Below are 25,324 nucleotides of genomic sequence, written 5' to 3'. Positions count from 1 at the left end.
CGCATTACAATTCAGAGACAGTAATATTGTAATATAACTAATTACTCTCAAATGACAGTAACTAGTAATCTATAATGTATTACATTTTGAAAGTAACTTGCCCAACACTGCTGTCTGATGTATTCAACCACCACCTTGAAGTACCCTTGTAAAGTATGACAGCGTCCCGTATTTTTTTTTTGGCCTGCCCACTTGCTAGAATATAATACGTGCCTTTGCACTAATCTATTTATTGTACACAGGTCACAGACCTATATGGCAAAAATGAAGGAGCGCCTTCAATTAGCGTGACGAAGTGATTCTGACATCGCTATGCTTTCGATGAACAAGGCGGGGGAGAAAGGGGGATGGCACCAAAGTTTGGGGAGAGGCAGAGATTTTGGGGGGGTTTAGTTGCAGCACGTGGAGAAAGGAGTGGTCTGGGACTGGGAGAATGGAACCTGGGAGACAGAATGGGAGGGAATTGGGGCTCAGATTTCAGCCTAACAGGGGGTAAGGGGCCGGACTGATATTTGGGAATATACGATTCATTGAAGGCAACGGGGACATAAAACTACAGCGTCTGACCCGAAGCGGTCGGTGCTGATTTTCTGCTGCAGGTCCGGGTCCTGCCGCTGGATTCCCCCATTGGTTTTTGGGAACTGTGACTGTCGAATGGTTTGGCTTTTGTAACTGGGGACACACACACCAAATACTGAGAGAAGCCTCCGATATCTTCGCACCTTTCTTTCTCCCTCGCGGGCCCTGCATGTCTAATATTTAGACATGTTCAGCTTTATGGATTCCAGGACTGTACTGCTACTTGTAGCAACCCAAGTTTGTCTATTAACTGTTGTAAGATGTCAAGACGAGGACGACCGTAAGTGACCGTTTTATTTTTGTCAAAGAGCTGTAATGAAGAAAAGCTTAAGTTATCATAAGGTGCATATAGATAGTTATTCTGCAACAGGTTTATCTTTAAGCACAGCACTTGATCTTTGAATAGTTAAGTGCTTGGCTTGGTGCTTGGAGTCATTTGGTTATTCCCTCGCACCTTTTACGCACAGAAAGTCCATGGTTATTTGGATTCTCTGTTGCATGGAAAGTTTTCTTGTTGGTGATAGCTGTGGACCTTCTATTTACCAGGAGTGCTGATCTTACGGTACCTAAAAGGTGTGATAAAACTCACTATATCAGAGTTGTGGACGTGCGTAAAAGTGATGCAAAGGATGGAGAGAGTTTACAAAATAACGCGCACAGAGCGTGTTTGTTTTCTTGCTTCTGTGGAGTTATTTTTTATTTAAGTTACTTTGTTGTTGCAGTATTTATTCATTCTTGTTAAAGTTTACTTTCTGGGAAGCAAAAATCATAAAGATTTCCGATTATGATCCCCTACAGGGGAGCCCATGGCCTTCCCCTACCTCTTTCTTCTTTCTTAGGTTAAGCTGCCAGACACCTGTGGGTGCTTTAGAGGCATTTGACAGGCTCTCATTTTAGCTGCAGATTCACGTAATATCGACGGGGAGAGGAGGAGGGGATGGGCAAAAAGTGAAAGGTGGTCAGGCTCACGGGCCTTTGGTGAAAGTGTTCACATTCCATTGCAGTCAGAGGGCATCCAGGCGAATCATGGCTTGTTGGGGCAGAAAGGTGGACTAATAACTGAAATCTTTTTTTTGATGTGATTATTTTAATATTCTCTCCATTAATATTCCTCATATTACCTGCAGTCTTTCTACAGTTTCTGCAGTTTTTTTTTTTTTATAAAAGTGGAGTGGGATTATTCATCATCATTATTGATTTTAGTATCCACAAGAGAGTTTTGAGAGTAAAGCCCGCAGATTGGAGCCAGAAATAATGTTCCATATGATTTCAGGATTTCCTTCTGTGTAAAAGATTAACCATAAGCTGTGACAGTCAGCGCAGAGAGAGAGACAGAGAGAGAGAGAGAGAGAGAGAGAGAGAGAGAGAGAGAGAGAGAGATAGAGAGAGAGAGAGCCAAGGTGCCAGGGATAGGTGATTAGAAAAATATAAGCGACTTTGTTCTCACAATACACAAAGTCAAGCTCTTAAAGCAAAGAAAAGGTGTATTTTCCAAGAAGAAAGAGAAAAAAGGGGAAAATTCCCAAAGCAACTGCAAGTCTCAGGTTACCTTTCCAGATATATAGTCCCTTGGATATAATGCCCTTTTTTTGCTCAGTGTTAACAAGAGGCAGAAATATATCTGGGAGACACTAAAGTGGTAAAGAGGTCTGAGTGTGACCTTAGCACAGCAGGCTGAATTGCCCAAGTCACTCAAACGGGAGAGGGGAAAGTTCTTTAACTGATATTTGTGGCCACTGACTGAGCGTCCATGTAGATGAGGAGGTCATAAAGCTAATTAAATGATGGTAGAAGGACCTAAAAGTTACTAAATACAATGAAAACACAGTTGACTCTACTGTCCTCAAAGTACACCTGTGTTCACTTTACAATTTTCATTGTTCATTTTACTCCCCTGGAAAACAGTATGGCTGCCAACACATGGGAGAGGGGACTTACAAATTATCCTCAGTGACGAAAAGCTAGCTTTCTATCAACTCTGCAGTAAACTGAGGAGCCCTTGTCCCAGAATATCAGGAGAATCTTTCATATTTGAGCCAATGAAAAGACAGGTGCAGTCTTTTGACAGTGCATCCAGACCTGTAAAACTAAATGTCAAACCTGCAAGATATGTGCATGAAAGCTGACCTTTTTTTCTTCTCTCTGGAATATTTGAATTGGCATCTGACACAGCTATGACTTCCAGATGGGGTTTAAAATGTGCCCCATGTTTATACAAGGCAGTAGTTTGTGAATTGCCCACTCTGTCCCTATCCAGAAAGACCTCATTCATTGCTGCTGAGGTCCACCAGGTTACCTAGACTTAAGCAGTGCTCAAAGGTAAATATAGCTACTGTACTTGCTCCTTCCCCTCTCACACTCTCGGCAGCCTGAACCCTGAGGCTTTTCTTTTGGTGGGACGACCACTTTCACCCCTTGTGCAGGTTCAGTGGCTGCCATCAGAGCATTTCTTTCAGCAACCTTCTGTTGACTTTTTAGGAAGCTGTCAGACTGGAAAATTGACAGGAATATGGCTAATTAACGAGTTCATTGTTAAATGTTCTTGAGTGGTGTCATTTAGAGCAAGTACAGTACCTGTATTGAAACATGCCCCACCTCCCTCACGTTCAGCTATGCTCTCTTTGCCAAGTTGTGGTCTGAAAAAAAAAAAAATCCAAAAATTTTTCATTTAGGCTACTGAATGCAAAGTCTGTTTAGGGTGTCTCCTGCAATGTAAACTAGCCCTATTTTTAACTTGTGGAGGAATTTAGGCACATAGTCTGCAGCTCCTGTGAAGTTATTGGAGGTTTCCTGCAGGTCTTAGGCCTACTCAGCGCTGATTCTGTGATGTTACATTGCCACCCTGAGGCTTTTTGAGAGGTTGCATGCTTGTGTATATTAATTCAATAACTGGATTCGGTATTGGTTATTGATAAATGGAATGATAGCACAAGATTTCTTTTTGTTTTTAAGATGATTTTTTGGGACATTTTAGCCTTTATTTGATAGAGTGTAGTTGAGAGGAAGACAGAAAATGTGTAGGGAAGAGAGGGGGTGACATGCAACAGAGGTGCAACAGCTGGATTAAAACCGAGAAAGTTGTGATTTAAGTAGACTAGACCTGCAACGATTAGTTGATTAATCGATTAGTCAATCAACAAAACAATAGCCTGCAACTATTTTGATAACTGGTTATTTGTTTTAGTCATTTTTGAATAAAAAAAACAGCAAATCTTTGCTGGTTCTAACCTCTCGTGTGTCGATTTGATGCTTTTCTTTGTCATATATAATAGTAAAATGAATATCTTTGGGTTTTGGACTGTTAAACTGTTGCTGTATGAAACAGGCAACTTAAATACATCTTTTTGGGGGGCTGTGGGATACTATTACAGACATTCTTTTCACTTTGAAATGATTAATCTATTAATCAGGGAAATAATTGGCAGAATAATCGCTAATGAAAAGAATAGTTAGTTGAAATCCTACGTAGACGCTCCTTAGCCCCTAGGCCATTGTGACACCCTAGAAGATTTTTTATTTGTAGAAATTCTGTTGATAAGAAGTCCCTTTGTTGCCATCTCCCATTCTAACCAGCTCAAATTTTGGTTTTGGTTATTGTTTTAATTTGGTGTAAGCTTTCCAACATGTTTAACACTTTGGAGATCCTGTTGATGCACTGCATATGTGTTTACCACCTAAACCAGTGGTTCCCAACCTTTTTTCCTTGCGCCCCCCCTACTCATGCCTAAGAAAAGCCGAGCTCCCCCCCCTCCCCTAAAACCGAAGTTGAGGTAACTCTGGAAATAGAGCCTTACTTTCTTTTTTGACACAGAGCAGTTATCAGCACTGTTACGTTTCTCCACCATCTTTCATTCATAAAATAGTGATGCCGCGGCAGCAGGAAAAACGAGGATACAACAGAATATATAGTTTTTATACAGACTTTTGTATACATTATATATTCTAGTGTATTATCATAATTTGTTTAACGTGCAAATATTATTTTTTTTTACCTCAACCTCAAACCAGATAAAGACTCGCGCCCCCCCTGTGATCTTTGCCGCCCCCCCTGGGGGTGCCCGGACCCCAGGTTGGGAACCACTGACCTAAACAAAATATGATTTACTTTGCTTTATATTTTTAAGACATTGGATGACTTACAGTAAATACAATAGTTGTTGTTTATGAGTAACACATTGCAGTGACTGCTGTTTATACCTGATGCATAATCTCCTTTTTCCTCCTACCATCACCTGCCTGGGCCTCTGTGTGACCCTCTCTATGACCTCACACACAGAGGAGGATGTTATTAGCTGTACACAAGATGGACAGCGCTATAGTGACAAGGACGTATGGAAACCAGAGCCTTGTCGCATCTGTGTGTGTGACACTGGAACCGTCCTGTGTGATGAAATTGTCTGCGAGGAGCTAAAAGACTGCCCAAAACCTGAAATCCCATTCGGAGAGTGTTGCCCCATCTGCGCAGCTGACCAGTCTCCACCCATTGGTCGTAATTTATTTATCTCACACCTCTTCATAAATAAATTACTCTACAAAATCATATTGTTTATTCTGGGGAGAAAATGACAGATGGAGGATTTGGTATTGATCAAAGGTTGGCCATTAACTATAAAACACTTTAATGTACTAAAGCAGGCCTATACTATATGTCAACCTTTGATTTGAATACAGTTTTCTATCCCCAAAGCAAACAAATGATAAGGAATAAATTACAACTGTGACACATCTGACCAGATTTCAGCAAAATGCTACCTCAATGTAATTTTTCCATAGCTGGCTCACCTTGGCCCCATCTTGTTTGAATACTCTCTCCTTCCCTGAGTATCATGAAAACATGTGGGAGTCATTAAGGAAATACCTCAGTCAAGCAGACACGGCCTCACATTTCTACTCTATATCCTCTCTGAGGATTTCTGCAGATTTGATGGCAAGAAAAACTGTGACACTCTACTGAAACTCTGTGAAGGAGCTATTCACCACATTTAAAGCTGCCATTTTCTCCTGAGAAACAAGGTCAGCTTTGGAAATAAAAGCAGTTGAGGAGCATACGTAAAATCAGAAGTGTCACTGTTTGCAATGCATGCTTGTGGATTAAAATGCTTTATAAAATACTTATCCTCCATTAAAGGCAAACTTAGGTGCTTAGTAAGAAGTATTTAACAGCATCATTTTATATTATCAACCACCTGAAAATAAGGCTGGCTATCGAAACTCAATACTTTTTTTACTGACCAAAAAGTGTCCAACTATCAAACACTGCCAAGTGTCAAAAGATGTTATTCAACATCTGTCAGATTCATAATATTGTTTACTGATTTTGTGATTGGATAGTTCCTGATTTAAATCTCAATTATGCAGATTAGTCAATTTTTGGATTCAAATGCCTTGAACTGCTACTTGAATTTAGACAACATTTTAGTTTTGAAAAGTTTAGCTTCTTTTGTCAAATGAACATAGGATTTTTGATTTTTTGATTTTTTTGAAATTTTGATTTTTTTTCTCCAAGTAAGGTATCAACTGGTAGAAATGTTTGGTATTAGTAAACGTATTGGCACTAGCATCAACAAACAATTCTCAACGATACCCAGCTTTACTTAAAAAGAAAATATGCAAACTCATAATTTATCAATATTGCTACTTAACAACTACTACTTAGAATGCTTTGAAATATGAAAAACAAAATCCAGCAATGGCATACATCAGATTTAATGTTCTGAAATTGGCTATTCTAATTCTTTTGCTTCCTACTATTCCTTTTTACCTGCAGCCGCTTTGCTTTTGCTTTAAGCTCTTAAGATGGTGATTTAACCAACACTTTTTCAATCCTGATGGGCTCTTTGGGTACTTCAAATATGATTTGGTGGTGGTCATTAGAGTTTAATTTAGGAAAGTACAATTGACTTTCTGGATATCAGGGAAATACTGTGTAACCTTCAGGGATTGTTCTATGTAATAACTGTGATCTGTTTTTTCCCCTCTAACCTGCTTGACCACATAACAGGAGCACCTGGAGCTAAGGTGAGACCCTTTAGGATATTAAGATGATCTGTGTGTGTGTGTGTGTGTGTGTGTGTGTGTGTGTGTGTGTGTGTGTGTGTGTGTGTGTGTGTGAGAGCTCATGATGCTGCGTGTGTCAAACAAAGCTGCAGCACCTACAATTACATCTGTATCTATCCCAGACTCATATCAGTGCTGCAGGAGTGTAGTTTATGGATTTAGATGAGACTCTGATGTGAAAGAGCTTTGCCAGATGGATAATAGTTATTTCCTCCTCAACAATGTCTGCCATATCTTTGTGCCTAATAATACTGTAGGGGATTCTTATTTTCAACATTTTGCTGTTGACCAGTTTCCTCCCAATTTTGGATGTGCTTTGCAAATGGTCTCTTAGAAGCAGTGTAACAGACGTGTGTTAAAAAAGACAGATAACTGAGAAAATGTTTGAAAATCTCTTTGTAGTTCTTATCCTAATTGCTGTTTTGATGCTTTATCTTTTCAACATCAGGGTCAGAAAGGTGAACCCGGAGACATTACCGATGTAAGTTGACACCACGCAGCACAAAAATACAACTCCATATTTTACATTTGAAAATCTTCATTTGTAAATTGTTTTGGAGTTCCATATTTGAGGTAGAGAACTCTTTTATTCTCACATGAAACACTTAACGGCCCCTTATTAGTAGCCAGTGATGGAGGAAGTATACCGATTCTTTCCTTAAGTAAAAAGTAGCAATTTAAAAATACACCAATACAAGTAAAAGTCCCGCATTAATAAATGTCACTTAATTCACTTATGTAATTATTAGCAAAATCTACTTAAAATATCAAAAGTAAAAGTACTATTTCGGTAAAATGACCCGTGAGTTTTATTCTATTAGATGTTATACTATTAGATTATTACTTATGCATTAATGTAAGTGTGTAAGTAAAATTGTAGCAGTTATTTTGAAGTATCTTAAAAACTGTTGTTGTTGTTCTGTGTGTAAAATCTGAATCTGCAAAGTAGAGAGTAATGAAAGCTGTCAAATAAATGTACTGGAGTTGAAAGTACATTATTTCCCTCTGAAATGTACTTTAGTTTAAGTATCAAGTAGCATGAAATAGAAATACTCAAGTTAAGTATAATTACTTTAGATTTGTACTGCAAGTACAGTGCTTGAGTAAATGTACTTAATTGCATTTCACCAATGTTGGTTGCATATTATCTCTGGCTGTGGATGTATCTAAGTATACGTATAGTTTGTAGATTATATAAGTATAATCTTACTATTATGAGATAAATGAAGAATTCAAAGCTTCAATACCACCAGTGTAAGAACGAAAGAAGGTTGAGTCAGAGAGAGCTCCTCTCTCTCTGACTACGTCTGTTAGCCCACTCGTCAGGAAGACAGCCAAGCACAATAAGGCCGCCATACAATCCTCCATAAAGATCCCCATAGGCCAGTGAAGAAAGAGAGTAAACTCCCTGCTGCTGCTGCTGCTGCTGCTGCTGCTGCTGCGCTGCACCTGGAAATGCTTTACCCCTCTGAGGGAATACAAGTTCATGGCAGGAAATAAGAAGGCATTGTTTATAGTATGTTTCTTATAATGCTTTGCCCGAAGAGATTAGCAATTAACAAGCCTGCTCTGATAGAGAAAGATAATGTTCATGTGCAAAGAGATCTAAACCTCACATGCGCAAATACATCTGCTCAATGTAAGATTTAGAAGGGGGCCTAAATTTAAAGAGTATATAGTTTGTGCACTCCAGCTCCTTCATATGCTTCATTTACATGACCTCAAAGATTATTTTAGACATTTTCTAACAATGTATCTTTTCTCAATGTCTTTCCTTTGTTTGACCAGGTTGTAGGACCAAGAGGACCAAGTGGCCCAATGGTATGCACCAATTTCTGCATTCATAAAGCTTTCCTTTTAAAGCTTTTACAATTTGTGTTATGTATTAGTGAATTCAAGATAGAAAGATACTACATTTACAGTAACCATACTGGTATGACATGTAATTGTCAGTTGCAGTGACAGGAAATTAAATCTGATCTGACATAACAGTAGCAGAGTTCATAGCTGTTTCTGCAGCTCACATGTACATGAGATAACACCTGAAGTTACTGACTACTTCACTGTGTCCCGTTCACCAGGGCCCACCAGGAGAGCAAGGACTCCGTGGAGCGAGAGGAGATAAGGGAGAGAAGGTCAGTTTGAAAAAGAAAAAATAATTCACTCCCCCTTCTTGTTATTTTCACACCAAAAACTAGACCCACAGACTGCTACAGTATTACAGTATATCCTATTGTATCTGATAGATTTAGGTCTTTAGGTGGGCAGATGAGGTATCTGCTATAGCTTACAGGTTTGCAGAATGGTAGCCTTTCATTGAGCAGCTCAGTCTAACTAGTCATGGGTCATTTCCATTAAGCTGTGTGGTCTGGGTTGTTTAAAGTGGGACTAATAATGTAAACCTGTGCTTCTCTCTGAGGCCTCAAGTCTGTCAGTGTGGGAAATCAACGTCGCCACACTCGCCAGGCTTTGATCATTGCATTAATGTAACAACACTTGGCTGTAATCATGGCTGCAGGCGAGGAGTTTATGTCTTGTAGTTATCTTGTTTATGCAGATTTAAGCACAAAAGCTAGTTGACTTTTGGCTAGCAGAGGTTGAGCAGTACATTTGTTCAGCACATTCTTTGCACAGGATTCCCTTGCAGGGTAATTTGTCACTACATGCACAGAGGTATGCCAGGTAATCTGATTTGGTCTGATGAATCATCAGCATGCTCTACAACCTCTGTATCAAGTATTAAAGCTCATTTTTCAGGGTGTTCTTTTAATACCCAGTTTGGTTCAGTTCAAAAAGACAAACTTAAGTCCTGATGGATCTCTGGTGTAGTGGAGTTTACTTGTGTAGACCGTCGGTGCAGTTTGGAGAAGCATTGTTGCTGTCAACGGGTTCTGACTAATGTAGTCCAGTGGTGTGTCACCTGCCAGCAACTGTGTAATGATTTATCCAAAGTACTACTCAGTTTAAATATTGGCATAATGGAATGAACTTAATCAATGGTGATGATTATTATTGAACACTTTGCTGTACTGATAATGTATATTAAAGTCAGTGGTATTTTACTTGATGTTTTTAAAGTTAATATAACAATAAGATCACAACAAAACTGGATGATTTTTACACAATGATAAAGCTGTTGAAAAGTCTTTTGTTTGATACTATTTTCTCACATTTAGGGATCAAATGCTCAGATTTGAGTTTTTCTTAAGAGTTTGCATCATTTGTTCATTTCAGTATACTTAGAAGAATCTGGGTGATCATTTGGTATGAGTACTCACTATGACCTAAGTTTGGGTCAGCAACTTTGGGGTTTTTGTCCTTTTAATACATTTAATTTATTTGAATATTATCTATCTATTTCAGGGAAGCCCTGGTCCCCGCGGCAGAGATGGTGAGCCCGGCACCCCCGGAAACCCCGGCCCCCCTGGACCTCCAGGACCTAATGGACCCCCTGGCCTTGGTGGAGTAAGTATCCCATGACAAGTAGGGGTGGGTTAGCATTCACTGCAGATTTCACAGACTGCAGGAGTTGCTGCAGGAGTTGACAGGTTGAACACTGATGCAAGGCCAAGAATGGGTGGAATAAGCAGAGAGAATGGGAAAATGGAGCAAGGAAAGAATCCAAGAGCACAAAAGATGTGGGAAATTGCTGGCATTGGGAGGAGGCAGAAAGACAACGACGAGTAAGTGCAGAGAGGGAGAATAGATCAAATGCCTCTCATTCTTTGTAGGAGAAAAGGAGGGAGGAGGTGGATTGAGGGGAGGGAAGAGGAGGTGGAAGGGCAGGAGGTAGTATGATAGACTTGGGGAGGGGAAGGAGCTTTTTGGGGGGAAACAAGGAGACTCTTTGTGAAGGACTTAGTGCTGCTGTCTCCCCTCTGTCTGCATCAGGATTCACATAATAAGCTCTGCTGCTCACAATCTATTAAAAGCAGATCGTCTCTCCTCTCCAAAAGGACACAGCATACTCCAGACTCTACAGATAAATGACATTTGGCTTCCAAGATAAATACATTAATTGTGCATCATGGACACTGAAACCAAACCTTTAAAGTTGGTGCAAGCTGAAGTAGTTCTTCTTATTCATTTTTTGTTGGCCTTTCATATATTCCAACCAGATGCTTTACCCTACAGTCATTCTGACATCCTGACCTTAAATGTTTTCAATTTCACAGAGTTGTCTTAAATGTATATAAAAAAGGCACCTAAACAACCTTTGTATATCTTGATAAAAATCGTAATGATCTATTTTTTCTGCCTTTTCCAGAACTTTGCTGCTCAGATGGCTGGTGGATTCGACGAGAAGGCTGGCGGCGCACAGATGGGTGTGATGCAAGGACCAATGGTGAGCGAGCGATGATGAGACCTTTTTACAGCTGGCTGCAAATATATCTGCCTGGATGTTACAGTCTTGACAAGGGTTAGGAGCAAGGAGAAATTATTATACACCTGAGGACCAGGGTTAAAGATCTGTGCTGACACGCATCTGCCCTTTGAACAAATCTCCAACCAGTTCCCCACCAGTTCTGGGGGTGTGATGTTTTGTGGCTGACCCTGCAGTTTTACCTTTCTGGAGGGGCACAAACAACTTTTTTACATGAACCAGAGAAGTATCAGATGGTTATCAAATATAAACTATGAGATGGACACATCTGATCATCATCATCATCATCATCATCATCATCATCATCATCATCATCATCATTCTTCACCAGGAGAGAAGATACTCATCTAGGATTTGAAATCATCAATGATGGGAGGAGACAACCGATTCAAGACTAATCCCAGCGATTTGTATGATCACCTACCCCCCCCCCCCCCCTCCTGCCTTTTGTTTATGAAGGAAATTAAGAGATAAAAAGTCAGACCCCCAGTGTTGGAGACAAGAAACTACACAGTTCTGGGTCCTGATGGAAAATAAACACCTCACTTGGAGTACAGAGGGGGAATTTTAAAAATTGAGGAAACAGCCATTGATCATCATTACATTTCAAGCCCATAAAAAACCTGCATCTGCTGTTGGGTAGCTGGAATGGCAGCTTGCCCGGGATGGAGAGAGGAGAACAGTGGGAGCTATTTTGGTTTAGAGAGCCGCAGAGAAGCTTGGCAGAGTCTCAGCCCAGCAGAGGCCTGAGAAGCCAGGAAGGGTGGGAGGTGATCAGATCCTCACAGCTAGCAGCAGTCTATGTGGCTTCACTCTGACTTACTGTCCTTCCACATCTGTCTGAGTGCTCACCACAATACTGGGTCCTTTTGAAGTCAGCCCACGTTTACTTTGGCGTTTGCCAGCCTGCTGGGGGTGAGAGCAATGAAGGAATAAATTGGCTGATGTTAAATCACAAATCAAGCTGCTTATATCCTATCCGTAGACCTACATGCCAAACACTCAAACAACGTCCATACTGAAATGTTTGCACACACATATAAGCTTGCATGTCTCTTAAACACACATTCAAAAGTCCTGAAGATATAGAGCCCCATTGATAAGTTTCTACCCGATGTGGTTAAAGACTTCCTACAACCACTGAAAGGTGACTTTCATTCCTTTCTGAAGATCACTGTGCAGCACTGTGACACTGTTTTCTTTGGCTGCCATCCATTTTTTTTAACCATGGTGCTAAAATGTTGGTTTTTAAAAGCAAGGCCTCTGAAAGAAATATGGTTTTATCCAAGAGGAAAAGCTGGCACAAGTAATATGAATCAATACTGAAGTTTATTGCCACCAACGCTTACAGTCCTGCCGTTCCTTGTAAAGCATGTCAAGTGTGTGTGTGTGCATGAGCGTGTGCGTGTGCGAGATAGGAAGGCAGACAGTGAGAAAAGGCAATAGGGATTTGGCTCATCACCTCCACAGAATGTAATTTTCTCTTGTTGAGCAGTGATGCATGAAGTTCAAATAGAAATTACTTTGGCATGGGAATCCAGCCAGAAGCAGATTAAGGTTTAGTCAGAAGTTAGTTGAAGAGATCTCACTTCCTGTTTTGATGGCTACAATCTAACATTCAGGGATGAAGCATTACTGAAACAGTTCAGTTTTATGTTGTTTTTCATTCCAAGTGTAAGAAGTCATGTAGAGTTCAAACACTCCTCCTAAGAGTACAGCATTACGACTGGTGACTTTTGAACTATAGAAACACACAACAGGTGGGAAATAGAGCAAGAGCAACTCTAAATGCAGCTGAGGAATTTCAAACAATTTATGGATTTGACAAGTAGAGTTTTGTGTAGCTTCAGGGCAAAGCAGGTGATTTTGTGTTTTTAGCTTCTGATAGAATTCAATGAGTGAAAATGTAGTCCTTTCCCCTCAACAATCTTAGAAGTGTATGTATGAATGTAAAAGAATAATTGTGCACTAGTGTTTTATGTGTTTGTGGAGTTTAAACAGTGTGTATTTGTGAAGGATGTGATTATATGCCATTAGCCTGATGTTGTGTCTCTTGTCTCTTGTCTCCCCCTCAGGGCCCTATGGGTCCCAGAGGACCACCTGGCCCCACCGGATCACCTGTAAGTACCTCCTGTACGCCTCAGACAACACACACGCCAGGTGCATCTGTAGAGGAGATCCTGTGTTCAGCCACAGACAGGCTAGGCTAAATCTCATAATAGTAATGTGCTTGATGCCGTGTACATATTGTCTAGCTCACCCGAGTGTGTTTAATAACAATGATGACCCCAAAATGGCCAGTGACTTTGCAAACTCCAACAAGGCTGTCAGAGATAAATGTTTACACACAGTCCTGTTTGAACTGCTAGTGTCTGCTGGGGTTTTTTTCCAGAGGAAGGTGGCACACAGAGAATAATTTAGTCTCACAGCTGCAGGCTGCGGGGCTTTTTCCTTTGCCATAACCCATACTGTAGTAGAACACCTGACAATTTACCTTTCATGGAGTCTACTGGGCTTACACACTGCCTTTTTCTGCTCTTGCCCGCAACCAAGATCTACCTGAAGCCCTTTGAGTCCTCCCAGCCTCCTGAGTAAAGCTATTATGTTGGAGGCAATGCCAGCTGACATGCCTCAACTTGGTGGTTTAATCACCCTGAGCCCACATTTGAAGAGACAGATTTTCTCCTTGGACACCTTTGACTGCTTTTAGAAAGGATTTGAACAGGGTAGACTTTCTCAAAGGAGATAACATGACATTTTTAAGGAAGTAGTGCAGTATGACAACATAGACAAACAGCCACAGACAGACAGTACAGTGTACAGTACTATAAAGAAGTACTTTTTTTAAATAATTGTTGGTTTAGTTTGACTCAATACTGCAGTAAGTGTATTTGTACTCTGTATTGCAATTCAACTAACCTTTCATTTTAAAATGTAAATTAAAATATGCAAATTAAACATATTCACTACAAAACCAATCCGTGTAGCCTTTATATAACGGTTGTTACACAATAACAGTTGTCATTACAAGTAAGATGTATAGCCACGACTGATTTATTTTCACTTTCTTAATGGATTAATGGATTATTAATTCATTGTTTGCTCTATAAAATGGGTTGATAAAGCACAAGTTGACATATTCAAACTGCTTGTTTTGTCCAACCAACAGTACAAAACCCAAATATATTCAATTTAATAGAAGAAGAAATCTCATTTGAGAAGCGGGAACCAGTGAATTCTTTGGTCTTTTTGCTTAAATTATTTAAATGGTAATTTGATTTTCAAAATAGTTAAGTAATTAATAAATATACTAACTGTAGTACATTCACAGTATGTTTTTTTATTTATTTAGCCATTGTTTTAGGCACTGCATATAAAAAGGTTTCTCTCTGATCAAACAGCCTCTCTCTTCTTTCTACATCCCAGGGCCCACAAGGTTTCCAAGGCAACCCAGGAGAGGCTGGAGAGCCCGGACAGGCTGTAAGTATCCTACTGGTTTATTATAAATACTTGCTCTATAGCCTATAAACCTCCTGTCCCTTTTTATCTTCCTCTTTTTTTCTTTATGTGGAAACTTCAGTCACTGCTACCTCACTTTAGCTATAAACTGCATTTCCATAAAGTCTCCTGCTGTTATACTTTCTAACCTTTCCTTGCTCACCGCTAAGTTCTACATCCATCTCTACCAGCCAGCTCCTTTAATTAGAACATTTACAGACCTCTTCAGTCAATGTTCACAATGCTCAAACCCAAATCTGTGTGAAGCCTTCTGCTGTTGTACTCTCTTCTTTGTAGGGAGCAGATTAGCAGTTTTCTCATGATTTTCTTTTTCTTTCTTTATTCATTTCTCCAGTGTTTGTTGTACCTTCCCTGATAATTCGCTACCCATCACCCAATAACTACTCTCAGACAGAAGCATTTTCTTCAGTTTTCATTTTGTATTCTTCTTACTTTTCGTTTTCTCCCTCCTTGCTGCCCCAGGTCCACCCCCTCTCTCTACTCTTACTCACCCCTCACTAAGCTTCCAGAACTCAGACTACCCACCCTTCCCCGTCCTTCCCGTTCCCTCAGCAGGTAGACAATGCCGGGTCACCCCACTGCTGCGTTAATCTGCTCCTGTGGAGTTCAGATATGCAACCTCTGAGTTGCCTTCTCTTTTAAAAGTGTTCCAGTACATCATTATGTGTGATTAAAATCAAGCTCCCTTCCAGAAAATAACTTGACAGTTGTAGATGGGTCACAAAAGTGTTTGTGAAGGCCAGAGATCATTTTAGCTTTTGAAATCACAAGAGCAGAAAATGACCTTTAATTAGCTAAATCAGATAAGGAGAATTTATTGTTATTCCCAATAAAGCAGTATTCCTTATACTGTTGCAGGTCAGTGTTTTATTCAACATTAGTACTATAAAGTTGTTTTTTCTACAGTTATACCTGCTTAACTAAAAACAGACTAACACAGAGGAAAAAGAGAGTTATTTAACAGTTATTTAGATGGGAAAATAGTGACAGAACCAATAGACACAAATATACTGTATGTTAAGTGAGAAAGCTAAGAACGAAACTGGCAGACAGAAAGAGAGAAAGATTGAAACATCTGAACTTCATACTAAAGATTTTGGATAAGGATATTGAAGTATTTCTTCCATCTTTGTGGCCTAATCTTGCATATAAACCCTGCTGATTCTGATCTCTACTCAATGAAAAACTACTGTTATTAAGATTTGTTGGATGTAATTCATTTTATACAAATAGAGGCTCACATTGATGAGAAAGCAATGTTCAATGAATGTCAGATCAGAAAGATTCTATTTTGATTAATGTGAGCCATAACTGCCATCGGTGTTTTTGATTAATAGTAGTAAACACATTAATCAAAGCTTATGTCAGCGAGTGTAACACAGGGCTGGTTGGAAAGTAAAAGAGAGCAGAAGTTGTCACCACATGCTAAGATATTATGGGTTTAAACTATGAGATGTTGCCCTCTGTTGGTAATGAATGAAAACTTGTGTCTCACCTTTCCTTGTTTTGTCTTTATTAATAGGGCCCAATGGGTCCCCGTGGCCCCCCTGGACCTTCTGGAAAACCTGGAGATGATGTAAGTGTGTCTGTCACAACTTCATAAAACTGTAAATATATTACTTACAAGCAGCAACTCTGACAAGGCTGATACATAGTGAAGGTTACAGTCCTCATATCTCTGTAAAATATCAACATCTCTGCTGAATGTCCTCTAAATGTAATCTAAAACCACCAGAAAGAGAAATAAATGATTGTGTGGCACTTGTTTATTGGCACTTATGACTCCACCTTCAGAAATATTGTTTAACTGTGATGATTATCAGACTGTAGGTGAATTATGCTGAGTATTAATTTCCCATGCCTGGCCTTTTGATACATTTACATAATATGGCTCTCCAATTCTGCAACAACACTTTAAAAATATTGCTGTATTTTAAAGCAACTGACACTTGTACTGTATCCTTCATCCATATTACCATAGGATTAAAAACAATGTGCAAATGTATTTTACATTGAACGATCTATGCTGTTTCAATAAAAAATGAACAGTCTATGGACTTTGCCATATTGGGTTAAACTAACATAGCAACTAGACAGTAATATGAGACATAACATGTATTAATACCACACATTTAGGCCTTTACCATATTCATTGATTTATATATTGCTTACCAGACTGTATCAGTGAGACATAGAAACAATGGATGGATCTTTAACGTCTTTTATTGGAAATTTTTAATCTAAGACAGGGTCCTCAGTCAGACAGCAGTATGCTATTCCTGAAATGCTACAACAAACTGTCATATTAATTGATAATTTACCTGACACAGGGAAATGCAATTTCTACTTTTGGCCACATGATGGCAGCATACATGACATGTCACAATATGTCCACTAGGAGTGCTCATTCTCACTATCACATCAACTACAGCACCTTATTTTACATTTTAAAATAGAGCACCTAAATGAAATTTCGGGAATTCATTTTTTTTTTTTTTACTAATATTTGTATTGAGTTGTTTTTTAAAAAAAATATATATATATATATATATATATATATATATATATATATATATATATATATATATATATATATATATATACATATTCAATTCAATTCAATTCAATTCAATTTTATTTATAGTATCAAATCATAACATAGGTTATCTCGAGACACTTTACAGATAGAGTAGGTCTAGACCACACTATAATTTACAAAGCCCCAACAATTCCAACAATTACAGTAATTCCCTCAAGAGCAAGCAGTGCAACAGTGGCGAGGAAAAACTCCCTCTTGGGAAGAAACCTCGGACAGACCCAGGCTCTTGGTAGGCGGTGTCTGACGGGCCGGTTGGGGGTGTGATGAACAGTGGCAATAATAGTCACATTAATAATGGAACAGTGACTGGATGTAGCGGGAAGCTGCAGGGTTCAGCAGGAAGCAGCATGACATTGCAGGGCACCGCTGATATATATATATATACGTGTGTGTGTCTGTGTCTATATAAGTGCCAATACATCCCTTCACAATAACACATACATATTCAGAATCCTCTCAACGTGTCATTAATAACAACATTCCATCATAGCTTCAGTTCACATACAATAAATATATATTTAATAATAATTATTATATATAAATAATTATCTACATAATAATTATTTTTATAGAGATAAAATAACGTTGCCCCATATCCTGCCAAATTTCATTGTTTGCCCTTTAACATTGTACATAATGTTTTCTGGGTTGCAATATTCTCCACCATGAAGGTGGGTGCTTGGATTTCCGGTTAAATAATACACTTTCTTTGGCTGCTGTCATTTTTAATAAAATGTATGTATTCTCATCGTTACTGTCTCCCAATATAGATATTTGGCGGGTCCAGTAATTCACAAAGTTTTAATAAAGGTTTCATGTAACATTTCCTCTCTGTTTTTGTTTTAGGGTGAGGCTGGCAAACCTGGCAAACCAGGAGACCGTGGACCTGCTGGACCTCAGGTGAGATTTCACAGGCGGTTGATTCATTCTGACTGTTTTTAATTAAAGTACTGAGCATTTTGCTAAAGAGAAGTCTCAGATGATATACTGTAAGGTTTCAATTGTCTTTGTCTCTCTGGTGGCCACAACCAGCCTATTACGGACCTGATTTATCTGAACTTTTATACTCTAATGGACTTCACATACACTTATAGTGATGCTGACATCTCAGAATAACAAAATCAACTAAAATTGCCGGTGCACTTTTACTTTACATTTATTAAACAATAAAGCAGCTCTCAGCATAACTGACAGTAATTATGGATCATATCTTTAAATTACAAGTTATGAGTTACAGAGTCATTTGTCATCTCAAGCCAAGAATCAAAGCATTTTATTTTTTTGTCTAAATATCCCATGTGGCATATATATATATATATATATATATATATATATATATATATATATATATATATATATATATATATATATATTAGTTATAGTTATATTAGTTGGAGCTAAAACTGGACTAACCTAATATAATAACTGCTTTAAAACTTTTACTGTGTGGGGGAGAATCTAACCTGATGTAATTTGTCCCACTGGCTCTCTCCCAGTGGAGGGAATCTTGATAGCGACACTATTTTATTCATTTAAGCTACATTTTCTTTCCCTCTACTGAATATTAATCTGCTGCATCATCTCTGCTCTTGTATCATAGGGAGCTCGTGGATTCCCAGGAACTCCTGGCCTGCCTGGCATCAAGGGACACAGAGTGAGTGTATTGGTTGTCTAATAATGATTTCCAGAAAAATTAGGTGGTTGTTTATTGTTTTCCTAACTGTGTCTCTCTGTTCTTTATTTCAGGGTTATCCAGGTCTTGATGGTGCAAAGGGAGAGACTGGAGCTCTTGGGTCTAAGGTAGGATTTTTTTCTATGCGTGTAAGCACTGTTTTCCAGTTAATTAATGTCTGTTTATGTATGTCTCTGTGTGTTGATGGTGATGAACAGAGTATAAAGGATACAGCATAGAAAAATACGTTTGTGACAGTTGGTATGAGATTATTTTTTATTGATTCCAGGAAGATTCCAGGAAGAGAAGTGTTTGCCAAGATGACCAATAGACTGTCTTTATTTAAGGTTGCCTTGCCGTACTAACAGCCAGATATGTCTTCCTCTCTTTAGGGTGAGTCTGGTGCTCCTGGAGAGAATGGCGCTCCTGGACCTATGGTGTGTAATTCTGGACATGACAACAACATGTGAAAAAAAAAAAGATGTACAAATCCAGTCTCAGTTATGATGGTGAACTGATTTTAAAGGTTATATTCTCCTCTCCCTCAACTACACAGGGACCTCGTGGTTTGCCTGGTGAGAGAGGACGTCCTGGACCCAGTGGAGTTGCTGTGAGTTTTGTCTTTTTAACAAAAACTTATCATCTGATTCACAGCAGATGGATTATATGCTTCACTTTGCTTTTTTTAGTGTCTACTACAGAGTTAGGCAGCGTAGTCTTAGAGTATACTCTAATTCAAATGTGTCCTTTTACTTGTTAATGTGTACTTGCTAATATTTGCACTGCAATTCTAAAAAGCGAAGAAGAGTTAAGCTCAATGTGTCAGGCATAATATTTTACTCCCCTGTACTAGTTTGTGTAAAAGTAATTATTAAACACAAAGGTTTTGATGCCATGTGCTTATAATTGTTTATTTCAGGGCGCACGTGGAAATGATGGCTTGCCCGGTCCTGCTGGTCCCCCTGTAAGTATCATTTTTAGTCTCATTTAACTCATTTTCACCCTTTGGTTTTAGATTTAGTAAAAAAATACTGCAAATGAAATGAATCCCCACTTCTCCACACACAATCCCCTATGCAGTATGATAGCAGTCTCTACCTGGATGTGTCAGTTATAAATAGCTGAGCTAACAGACTATCTTTCCCTCTCTGTAGGGCCCTGTCGGTACCTCTGGAGCTCCAGGCTTCCCTGGCTCTCCTGGTTCAAAGGTAAGTCACAAGTTACCTAAATAAAAGCCCTACTGCCTCTTCATCTCACCTTTGTTAGGTTTATTCTGTGAATGAGAGTAAGTAACTGTGTCTGTCCCCTCCATTCTAAAACTAACCAGCATAATTGAACTTACTTTGGACTTTTTCCACTAAAAGTATATATAGCATAGTTATAGTTATAGTATAGCAGGTGCAAAAACATGTGGGCTTGGTGAATTATGTGTCATTAGAAAAAGACTTCCTTGAATCAAATCAAAAAAGGGAATATCTCAGAAAATAAAGGCATACGGCTCAGGGAGGACTTTGTGGGGACAAGTTGAAATACTCAAGTGAAATCGGAGAAGGCACCTCTGCATTGAGTGCTTAAGGCCTCCATCTGTGTGGAAAATTAGGGAGGAGGGGGTTTTACAAAGTGTTATTCTCCCTCTCTCACTCCCTCTTACTGTATTTTTCTTCTTTTCTCTCTCTGCTTTGCATCTGATTTATTCCTCCTGCATGGCAGACAGACTCAGTTGTGTGCTCCAGGGCCCAGTGCTGCTGGTTTGCTTTCTTCAAGCCCTTTGATAGTTTGGAGGTTCTTTTAGGAATTGCAAATGGAGTATCTCTTTACAAAATCCAGAAGTTTCCCTTGAAGTAATCAAGGCAAGCTAGGCAGAAGATGTAAAAATGTCTGTCTATGTGTCTGTTTATGTATCATATCAACTTACTTCCATAAACACGTTACGTTTGTCTGCAGGGAAGTCTGTGAGACTGTGTGTCTTTGTGTGACTTTATAAATATTCGAGGAAGTGTCCCATGGTGAGGAATGTTAAAACTCTCATCTTACGTTATGGTGCTGTACCTTCAGGATCCTGAGAGGCTTGTCCTCTCCGAGCATTATGAGCTAGGATTTACAGTTAAAAGGGACCCAAGACTAACACAATAAAAAGCTAGCTAGACAAAACAACACACTTACTGTATCTATACCTCAACTTAATAAACCGTGCTCCGGCATTGTATTATTTATAAAAGCCAAGCTATCACATCTAAAATACTAAGAATTGTTTCCATAACTTTCCATAAAACTGGCAGGTGATCCTCCTTTTTTCTAACTTTTCCCCTTAGTTTCAGAGCCAGTAAAATATTGGCTTTGGGAAAAGAAAAAATCAATACACTACATCACCATTTTTGCAAACACTCTATTATGTCATACTATTGAGTCTGCAAAGTCTACAAAGCTGCAGCAAAAGCAAAGGAAATCCATTCATCAACATGCTGAAAAAACTTATAAAGCTTATTTTTATACAGAACCAAAAGATCTGCAAAACATGATGCACCTTTGGATAGCATACTTTTAACAGCACTGAAAAGACAGTCAGTAGATTATATTAATAGTTTATATGCTACTATTTCATAATAAATTTAATTTCCTGTTTTCCTCAAACCCAGTTAATGTGCAATTTATTATTAAGCCAACTCATATATTTATTATGTTAATAGTGTATGGTACAGAGTTGATATTTGGTGTCTATGCGCTGACATCATCAGTTCAATAGTTAGTGAATAGATGGACCTAAACTCATCAGAAGGCGAGAAGATGATACTTATTCACTTACACTTCAAGTAGCAGGCTATGGTAGCAGGTTGTCTCTTACTATAAAAATGCATAAACTTAGAATGCAGCAGCAGCATAAATAGAACAGCACAATTTAGCTGTAATGAGTGTAAGACAAATAATAAAGCAAGATGTCACATAAAACACTTAACATCATAGTTGGAAAAAATATGCCTCCGTTGTAGACTGAATGAATTGTGTGAGGAATATGATTGTATGGCAAAAGTAATGTGAGTTTCCTGTCAACCCACTGTTAAACGGAAATAATTAGCCTATGTGAATAAATGGACTCTGTGCAGGTGAAGTCCCCCAAACAACAGCACGAAACATCATCATATGCCACAAAACCAATTCAGCCTCCACAGAAGCAAGCAAAAGAAAAATGAGCTCAGCAACCACCAAGAATAAATTCACTATTAATACCAAATAGCACTTCACAGGTAGCAGCAGATAGATAACACGCCAATGTAGAGCAATAATCTGCAGCCGGAAACACTAAACTTTGGCAAAAACAGAGCCAACAGACATCCACTCATGACTTAGTTACTAGAAAGTAGAAACTTAGCCTGGTGAAGTGAAGCAGAGATCTCTATGGAAAGCAAGTCACCTGAGGTCAAAGTTGCAGCACCCCCAAACTGTCAACACAGGCAGGAAAACTCAGTTTCAGGTAACACCAGTGTCGACGTCTGTTACCTTGTCGACAATGTGTGTGTCACTCTTAATACATCTATGGTGTGTCACCTTAAGTTAAGTTAACCCGTTAGATAGGTGGTGGTGAACGAGTAGTGGTCTCAGCAGGAAAGATTATTGGTTCCCATCAATTTAGCTAACGTTAAACCGTTATGATGGACGGGGCTAACTTGCTAGTAAAATGCTATATGCACAGTATGTAGTTGTAAATTAGCAGATGTGTTTAAGTTAACGTTAGCTAAGTAGCAAAACAGTGGACATTGACGTGTGTACATCCATGGTGTGTAACGTTAGCCTACAGTATCAGTAGTGGAAGTGGAGTACAGAAAAGTAGAAATATCTCAGTAACATTATAAAAATATGTTAAGTAATGTCCAGCATTTAAACCTTACTTAAGTAAAAGTATACCCTGGAAATCCAGAGTTCTCGCGAGAGCACAATTTGAATTTGCTCAGCAAGTCACTCTGGGACTAGCCGACTGCAGTAGAGCTAATTTTACTCAATTTATATACTTTCCATAGGCTTAATTTACTGTATAACAATGCCTTGTATTTATGTGAAAAATCTTTATCTGCAAAGTAACTGCATCTCTCAGATAAATGTAACTTAGTGTAGTATCAGTGTAATGTGGAATACAATTTAAATACTAAAGTAAAGTACAATTACCTCAGAATTGTATTAAGGTACAGTACTTGGTTAATTTTACTTAGTTACTTTCCACCTTAGATTGTGTGTTTCAATCATCTGTCATCTGTCTGTATCATTTATTGTCTAGCAAAATTGATAGCTCACTTCCTGGTTTAGTATTACACTCCATTCATTTATCAGTTCAAGATGGTTATTCTTGGGCTGCTCTTTGCTCTTTTACATATTTACTATATGGGGGTGTCTTTGAATTTATACCAATACTGTAATATTCACATCTGTCTTTTCAGATTAACTGTGTTATTTATGTCTTGTCCCGTTATAAGGTCTATCCTAGATCTTAGGAACTATTTTCCTATTTTATGCTATTTACTCTCTTCTGACTCTGCAACATTGCAGCTAATGTTACACATTTGTTAAGTACCCTCTTTCATACTTTCTGTTTTTAAAATTATTAATCCTATCCCAATGTCTTTCGTTTACATATTACTTATATTTTTAATGTCATCTCTTCTTTCTTCTCTTTTGCTAACCAGGGGGAAGCTGGTCCTACTGGTGCTCGTGGACCTGAGGGTGCTCAGGGACCCCGTGGAGAGTCTGGCACTCCTGGATCATCCGGACCTTCTGGCGCTTCTGTAAGTGATGCTATAAACACGTATTTCAAAGGAAAAACCTAGTGTATATACTATAGCAAAGCATTGCTTAACAGGAAATACCTGTTGTCACCTACATTTTATGATACACAGTATTTTGAGGCAGTGCTCAAATATTTTCTTTTTTTCTCAGGTGATAGATACTTTTTAATCCACTTAGAGAGCTGGGCTGTAGAAAGGCTGTTAATGACAACATATTCTAACATTGGAGATTAGACCAATCTCTCCCAGAATAGTAACTGAATCAGGGCCAGTTATGATTATTGCAGTGTTTTGACTTGCTTTGTGTATTTTTCTCTACAGGGAAACCCTGGTACTGATGGTATCCCTGGAGCCAAAGGATCAGCTGTAAGTTTAAAACTCTTATTTGTCTGTATTTCAAACTGACAACCACTTACTGTGTATTTTCATAACTGAGCTAGTATGCATAAGTTGCATGTTTGCTTTTACAAGACAGAAGGCAAGTAATATTGCATTGTAAATGAAAATGTAGTACGTTTCAGATCACCAAACTACAGACTCCACAGACTTACAACTGATTCAGCACATCATCAACGCACAGCAAAAATCGGAGGCGTTCTAATTATATTTGTTCCATAAACAGCACAAACTCACTTTGAGCTTTCTGTCGTATCTTGAAAACTTGAGATGAGACTCTTCTTCACTGCACAAGTCAGCTTGACAGTTGTCACTGATGCTTTTATAGTGCATCATTTCTACCAATTTGACTAACAATGGGACAGTGTCTTCTTATTTACACCGAGCAAAGGAGAATTCACTATGAACATTACACTGACATGTTATTTGCTCGCAGTAAAATCAGAGTGTTCAATCAGTTGACTGTTGTCATGTCTCTTCCTCTGTAGGGTGCTCCTGGTATCGCTGGTGCTCCTGGTTTCCCGGGACCTCGTGGGCCTCCCGGGCCTCAAGGAGCAACTGGACCTCTCGGGCCCAAAGGAACATCTGTATGTACTCAGGGAATCATTCACTAGCCAGAGATTCATTGGAGTTGTGTGTTAGTCTGGGTTTACAATTTAAATTTGCTGCTCAATAGACAGTATATTCCAAATAACAACATGGCACAGAAAAAATGACCAACCTGCTCCTCTCTCTCTCTCTCTCTCTCTCTCTCTCTCTCTCTCTCTCTGTATCCATTAATGTTTAGGGAGACCCAGGTATCCCAGGATTCAAGGGAGAGGCTGGACCCAAAGGAGAAATTGTGAGTTTTGTTTTGTTTTACTTGTCCCTGTATTCCCTGATTGTTCACCTAGTCAACGGCATCTAAACATTGAAATCTACTGTAGACACAGTATCTAGCCAAATTATAAGTGTGGGTAACAAACTTCTAAAATCAAGTACATTTGAAATTAGCAGATTATAAATGCTTTACATGAAATGATCTGTACCGACCCAACATTAAGTCTTTCTGTCTTCCTGTGATAAAATGGTCTGTTGTGGATGTGTTTTCCAGGGACCGCCTGGTGTTCAGGGAGCTCATGGCCCACAAGGAGAAGAAGGCAAGAGAGGACCCAGGGGTGAGGCTGGTGCTGCTGGACCACTTGGACCTCCTGGAGAGAGAGTGAGTACCATCTATCTGATTGAAAACAAGTTATTTTACAGCTTAAGTAAATGTATGCTGCTTGGCAACACTCAATCAGTAACAGAATAAATGGTGTCCTCCTGTGTAGATTTGTAGATCAAAGCTTGTCAGATATTTCTATGTC

At 38.9% G+C, this 25,324-nt stretch overlaps 1 protein-coding gene across 1 annotated transcript in view; it reads left to right on the top strand.

Moving 5' to 3' along the window:
- Window positions 1–448: 448 nt before the first annotated feature.
- col2a1b (collagen, type II, alpha 1b) overlaps window positions 449–25,324 on the top strand; it is a 48,803-nt gene continuing 23,927 nt past the window's right edge. The window contains exons 1-23 of the mRNA XM_028575549.1: window positions 449–859; window positions 4,856–5,065; window positions 6,581–6,597; window positions 7,085–7,117; window positions 8,425–8,457; window positions 8,718–8,771; window positions 10,000–10,101; window positions 10,904–10,981; window positions 13,096–13,140; window positions 14,447–14,500; window positions 16,062–16,115; window positions 17,985–18,038; window positions 18,739–18,792; window positions 18,885–18,938; window positions 19,203–19,247; window positions 19,367–19,420; window positions 19,730–19,774; window positions 19,965–20,018; window positions 23,484–23,582; window positions 23,904–23,948; window positions 24,467–24,565; window positions 24,766–24,819; window positions 25,072–25,179. Coding sequence (XP_028431350.1) covers window positions 766–859; window positions 4,856–5,065; window positions 6,581–6,597; window positions 7,085–7,117; window positions 8,425–8,457; window positions 8,718–8,771; window positions 10,000–10,101; window positions 10,904–10,981; window positions 13,096–13,140; window positions 14,447–14,500; window positions 16,062–16,115; window positions 17,985–18,038; window positions 18,739–18,792; window positions 18,885–18,938; window positions 19,203–19,247; window positions 19,367–19,420; window positions 19,730–19,774; window positions 19,965–20,018; window positions 23,484–23,582; window positions 23,904–23,948; window positions 24,467–24,565; window positions 24,766–24,819; window positions 25,072–25,179 — 1,539 coding nt within the window. The 5' untranslated portion in view covers window positions 449–765. The remainder of the gene's footprint in view (window positions 860–4,855; window positions 5,066–6,580; window positions 6,598–7,084; window positions 7,118–8,424; window positions 8,458–8,717; window positions 8,772–9,999; window positions 10,102–10,903; window positions 10,982–13,095; window positions 13,141–14,446; window positions 14,501–16,061; window positions 16,116–17,984; window positions 18,039–18,738; window positions 18,793–18,884; window positions 18,939–19,202; window positions 19,248–19,366; window positions 19,421–19,729; window positions 19,775–19,964; window positions 20,019–23,483; window positions 23,583–23,903; window positions 23,949–24,466; window positions 24,566–24,765; window positions 24,820–25,071; window positions 25,180–25,324) is intronic.

The sequence above is a fragment of the Perca flavescens genome, chromosome 4, assembly GCF_004354835.1.
Source record: "Perca flavescens isolate YP-PL-M2 chromosome 4, PFLA_1.0, whole genome shotgun sequence".
Lineage (NCBI taxonomy): Eukaryota > Metazoa > Chordata > Actinopteri > Perciformes > Percidae > Perca > Perca flavescens.
Note: the sequence above shows the minus strand (reverse complement) of the source record. Positions and strands in the feature narration are given on the sequence as shown.